The sequence below is a fragment of the Aplysia californica genome, unplaced genomic scaffold (assembly GCF_000002075.1).
Source record: "Aplysia californica isolate F4 #8 unplaced genomic scaffold, AplCal3.0 scaffold00346, whole genome shotgun sequence".
NCBI classification, from domain to species: Eukaryota; Metazoa; Mollusca; class Gastropoda; order Aplysiida; family Aplysiidae; genus Aplysia; species Aplysia californica.
In genome coordinates this window covers 233268-239439 of record NW_004797616.1, presented here as the reverse complement: position 1 = coordinate 239439, position 6172 = coordinate 233268, and the positions used below count along the sequence as shown (strand labels likewise).

Sequence of the window (6172 nt, the reverse complement as noted above, 5' to 3'; positions counted from 1 at the left end):
CAATGATGATGATGATGATGATGATGATGATGATGATGATGATGATGATGATAATGATAATTGCACATATCACATATATCCATGCTCTATGCTCTTTACAGCAACTTAAAAGAACATTTCTACAACTGTCACCCGTTTCTTCAATCTGTTTTCAGGCCACTGACCTTGACCTGGGCGCGGCCGGAACGGTCAGCTACAGCATCTCGACGGGCTCTCCGTTTGTACTGACCACTGGTCAGGAGCTGGTGTTGAGCCGCAGTCTGGCCACAGAGCAGCAGGGCACGTTCTTCTACAGTCTCACAGCCACGGCTAGGGACGGAGCCACGCCCTTCAACTCTCGCACCACTCAAGTCATCGTGAGTTGTGTTGTGTTGTGTTGTGTTGTGTTATGGGCCGGCTTTGGTTGTTGTGGAGATTTGTGAATTGTTGTCTTGTCTTGTTTCATCTCATCTTGTCTTGTCTTTTTTGTCTTGTTTTATCCTATCTTGTTTGATCTTGTCTTGTCTTGTCTTGTTTTCTCTTATCTTCACATCATTTGTCTTATCTTGTCTTGTTTTGTCTTATCTTGTCTTGTCTTGTCTTGTCTTATCTTGTCTTGTCTTGACTTGTCTTGTCTTGTCTCACCTCCCCTCTCCTCTCACCCCACCAGTGTCAAACACCTGGAGCATCACGTCTGTCCTGCTAGAGGTACAGGGTGTGGCATCTTATCTCATCCCTTTATATCTATCACCTCACCTCACCTCCTCTCCTCCCCCCCCCCCCCCACTTCACCTCTCCTCTCACCTCATCTTATTTTTATCTCATTTCATCGCTTCTTACCTATCACCTCACCTCACTTCATTTCATCTCACCTCACCTTATTTTAATCTCATCTCATCCCTCCTTCTTACCTATCACCTCACCTCACCTCAACTCATCTCATCTCGCCTCACCTCACCTTATTTTTTATCTCATCTCATCCCTTTTTACCTATCACCCCACCTCACCGCCTCTCCTCTCACCTCACCAGTATCTAACACCTGGAGCACCACGTCTGTCCTGCTGGAGGTACAGGATGTTGCATCTCATCTCATCTCATCCCTTTATATCTATAACCTCATCTCACCTCACATCACCTCATCTCACCCCACCTCACCTCCTCACCTCTCCTCTCTCCCTACCAGTGTCCAACACCTGGAGCACCACATCTATCCTGCTGACGGTACAAGATGTGAACGACGAGGTGCCAGTTTGGGGGTACCCGACCTACCCTAGCGGTGTCTCTGGCGCTTACGTCTTCGCCATCGGCGACCGCTCCTCACCAGGCACCTCTGCCGGGAAACTGGAAGTGAGTTCCCCACGGGGGTTTTAACTCTCGACAGTTCTTTTCGTTTTAGTTAGTTTAGTTTTAGTAGAGGTTTTACGGCGCTCGCAACTGCCTAAGGTCATATGAGCGCCAGAAGATTAGAGATGTTACAAGAGAGTAACAAACATAAAAAAGAAGAAGGGGAGATAAGGACGATAGATGTTTGATAGGAAAGAAGAAGCAAACCGCACCAGAGCTCCCGCCAACCACCCAAGACAGTTCTTTACTGGCGTTTGTGGTGTAGCGGTTAGGCGCCTCGCTGTAGCATGTGGAAGACCCAAATATGATTCATGAGAAGGGGATTGGCCCTAAAGACAAGGTCAGAAACCCACCGCTTGATTGATCTAAATTGTGTCAATGGGGGTGTAACATTAAAATAACATTTTAAGAGTAGAAAAAAAATGAAACAGAAGTGTTCTTAAAATCGTGGGGTACTAATAACATCTCCCCGCTTTTCTTTTAGAGAGATATGTTATGTATAACACAAGAAAAGTATGAATCAGTTAATTCTTGTGCTGAAAAAAGAAACATTTTCAGCTATTTTATTGATAAGTATAAATTGTGTAATTAGCAATAATAATAATGACAATGATGATGATGATGATGATGATGATGATGATGATGATGATGATGATGATGATGATGATGATGATGATGATGATAATGATAATTGCACATATCACATATATCCATGCTCTATGCTCTTTACAGCAACTTAAAAGAACATTTCTACAACTGTCACCCGTTTCTTCAATCTGTTTTCAGGCCACTGACCTTGACCTGGGCGCGGCCGGAACGGTCAGCTACAGCATCTCGACGGGCTCTCCGTTTGTACTGACCACTGGTCAGGAGCTGGTGTTGAGCCGCAGTCTGGCCACAGAGCAGCAGGGCACGTTCTTCTACAGTCTCACAGCCACGGCTAGGGACGGAGCCACGCCCTTCAACTCTCGCACCACTCAAGTCATCGTGAGTTGTGTTGTGTTGTGTTGTGTTGTGTTATGGGCCGGCTTTGGTTGTTGTGGAGATTTGTGAATTGTTGTCTTGTCTTGTTTCATCTCATCTTGTCTTGTCTTTTTTGTCTTGTTTTATCCTATCTTGTTTGATCTTGTCTTGTCTTGTCTTGTTTTGTCTTATCTTGTCTTGTTTTGTCTTATCTTGTCTTGTTTTGTCTTATCTTGTCTTGTCTGTTTTATTTATCTTGTCTTGTCTTGTTTTGTCTTATCTTGTCTTGTCTTGACTTGTCTTGTCTTGTCTTATGTGTTCCTTGACTGTTTTCATCTCTGTTAATTAACTGTTTCTTTCCTTATTCAGTTTTATTTGCCCCAGTAAATCTTTATTGTTATTCATTTTCCCACATGCTTTAGAATCAGTATCGTACCGGTGAACATTTCTTTTTAACCAACAGAACAACTTTTCTTAAATTCTTACTGTGTACAAAAAGATGAGCTATATAATGTTGTTCCTTCTGCTGTTTTCATTTCACAGATAAACTCCCTTTTACCTTTTTTCTAAGGTGCCAGGTGCCAAAGAGCCGTGAGTGAGTTTTTAAAAAGAATTGTATCATAATGTTAGTTATACCAACCGTTACTGAAAGTTTTCTTTCTCTTCTATGATCATAGATCAACCTGATCAGCGACCCGAACCGCTTCGTTCTCGTCATTAACAACCGGAAGCCCCAAGACATTGTGCCCATCGTGGAAACGATTCGCAGGGAGCTGCAGGTCATCACAGACGCCATCGTCATCATCGAGACGGTGCGCACCAAACTGCAGCTTGACGGAGCAAGTTTGAACTTTGACAGTGACGGGTACGCATATTATTATGTGAGCCTTTGTGGTGAAATCAGGCGCTCGTCAAAATTAGAATGAAATCGGCATTTTTCTGTCGGTTTGGTTTTCCTCGTCGATTTTTTTTTTTTTTGGGGGGGGGGGGGAGGCTCAACATCTTTTATCTCCATTTACACACACATTTTTATGTGAATTTGACAGAAAAACGTTGATTAAAGGAACAAAAGAAAAAAAAAATTCAGTTTCCAGTGACTCTCAAACTGTGGAAATCACCAAATTTGGGTGGCCTTTTTCTGGCAACTTTACCTCTGGAACCAGGCGACCCTACCCGATTAAATCGCAAATATATCATAGAAAGATAGACAAACGAACAAGCTTTAAGATGATACCAATAGCTCCACAGGGACAAAAATTGAAGAGCGCCTGATTTCAGCGTGTCAAGACACATACTGTTGTCTATATGTTCTTTTAGATTTACCCGTGGGTAGTTGGTGGGTGCTCAGGTGTGGTTTGTTCATTCTTTCCTATGGAACGTCTATTGTCTTTGTGGGTGGTTGGCAGGCACTCTGATGTAGTTTATTCCTTTTTTCTGATCAAACATCTACCATCCTTAATCTCTCCTCCTTCTTTTCTATGTTTGTTACTCTCTTGTAACACCTCTAATCTTCTGTGTTTAAAATAACCTATTTGAGTTGCAACTGCAACTGTAGGTAAATCTCTCCCTAAATCTAAAATCTAAGTTTTTTCCGCTTAAAACAAGAGTACTTTGGAACATCACTTATAAAAGCAAAGGTGTACGTTACACTCGTATGAAGAAAAAGTGAATAATTATAAGCCCAAGCGTAAGCCTGTAATGCTATCGAGTTACGACTCATAAACGACTTCCTCTGCATGTAACATGCTCTTTCATAATACCAGTGCAGTTTTATTCTGCAAAAAACACGCTCTTTCATAATATCAATACAGTTTTGTTTGCACTTAACACACTTTTTCATAATAATACCGTTTTTGTCTATTGTTTTCCTTTCCCCAGAACGGACATTTACTTTGTGGTGGCGAGAAAGGACACGTTCCGACTCTTCCCCAACACTGACCTTGACCTGTAAGTGGCATTTTCACACTTTGATGACATGTTGAAGCCCTAAATAAACAATAGCTAGCATTTGTATAGCGCAAACCCCCGCTCAACAGCAAGCTCTATGCGCTTCACAATCGATACTATTACCCCAGCAGACCTGAGAGCATTCTAAAACAAACTCAACTTCCTGGGAAGCATACCGTGCAAGCAGTCATTTATAGGCGCTAAAACACGAACAAACTGACAAGATCTTTCGCTGTCTATGGCTAGATACCCATTCCCACCTGGGTGAAGTGAGGAAAATTTGTGTAAAGTGCCTTTACCAAGGACACAACGTCGGCCCACGGCTCGAATCCCCGACCCCGCAACCTCACGATTACACGTCCGGTAGCCTAACCACTAGGCCACCGACTTTCTCAACTGAATGTGAATGATTAATATGTAGGTTTAACGCCCCTATCAACACTGTTAGGCTATTTAAGAGGCGGGACCTCCGAGTTTAACGTCTGGCTCCTAAAGGCCCGAGCCAAACATGAAATTTGTGTAAAGTGTCTTTCCCAAGGACACAGCGTCGGACCGAGTTGAGGCTCGAACCCCCGAACCTGCAATCTCGAGATTACGGATCCGGTAGCCTAACCACTAGGCCACTGACGCCACTCAGTGGTATTCTGATGCATGCTTTAAGGTCATAATATTATTATTATGATATGATAAGATAATTATGTACCTATGTTAAGCTAGATATATACTCAGTATTCTGATTGTAACTCAATGGTATTCAGATGCATGTTTTAAGGTCATATGATAAGATATATCATAGCAATATTTTGTCGGTATTGACGTAAGGTTCAGAGATATGTAAAACAAACAAAACAATTCAACGAAAATTAAAAAGCTTCCAAACAAAATGTCTGCGAAAACTTTTACTAATAAAATGGAATGAATTATTATTTATTAAAAATAATGAAGTGCTGGAAAGAGCTGGAATTGAAGACATCAACACAACAATAAATAAGAGAAGATGGAGATATCTGGGACATGTTCTGAGAACGCTAATGACGAGATTGCCCTATCAGACATGGCTTTGGAAACCAAATGGAAAAAGAAAGTGGGGAAGATCAACTGGAAATTATAGAGGCACAATAAGAGATGAGGCAATCACCCAGGGTCTAGAATTGCCGAAATTGGAGAAAGTGGCTCGGGACAGGACTAGCGTGGCGTCGACTACTCTCAGACTTATGTAACTGACGGTGTAGGGAGAGGGTAAGTAAGTAAGATAAGATCTTCTTCTTTTTCCTCTCTCCCGTGGTTGTGGCTACCGTGGGGGCACCACTGCATCTGAAAACCAGCTCTCGCCATTTCTCTTTGTCTTCTGCTTCCCTCAGATTGTCACCTATCGTCTTCCCTGTCCACTCTATGATGTTGTCCTCCCATCTCCTTCTCTGCCTTCCTCTCTTTCTCTTTCCTTGTACGGTTCCTTGTAGGATAAGATAAGATAAGATAAGATAGATAATTCTGTGCCTGTTTTGTATCTGCAGCGTGACTGAAAGCGGAAATTCCGCGAGCCAGCTAAAGGCGAACGCCCTCTCTGCTCAGCTCAACGGCGCGTCGCTCGTCATCCGACCTCCGTACGACCTGGCCCTGGTCACCTCAGCCTCTGAGGAAGTCCGCAGTGCCCTGAACATTGGCGCGGAGCTCCGGACGAAGACCAAGTCCTACACCTGGTGGACAGATGACCCCTGGGTGGCGTTTTTGGTGGTCGCGGGAGTGGTCTTTGTGGTGGCGCTAGTCGGCATTGTGGTGCTTCTCAACTCTTACAACAAGTGAGTTGTCTTTCTCTCTCTTTCTTTCTCTCTCTTGCTCTCTCTCTCTGTCTCTCTCTCCTTGTCTCTCTCTCTTTCTGTCTATCTCCCCCTTTCTGTCTCTTTCTCTGTCTCTGTCTCTCTCTCTCTCTCTCTCTCT

At 43.3% G+C, this 6172-nt stretch overlaps 1 protein-coding gene across 1 annotated transcript in view; it reads left to right on the top strand.

Moving 5' to 3' along the window:
• LOC118477175 (protocadherin Fat 4-like) overlaps window positions 1–6172 on the top strand; it is a gene marked incomplete in the record, with an annotated part of 113600 nt that overhangs the window by 92810 nt on the left and 14618 nt on the right. Inside the window, 5 exon segments of the mRNA XM_035970945.1 lie at window positions 1164–1327; window positions 2111–2311; window positions 2965–3152; window positions 4166–4234; window positions 5749–6033. Coding sequence (XP_035826838.1) covers window positions 1164–1327; window positions 2111–2311; window positions 2965–3152; window positions 4166–4234; window positions 5749–6033 — 907 coding nt within the window.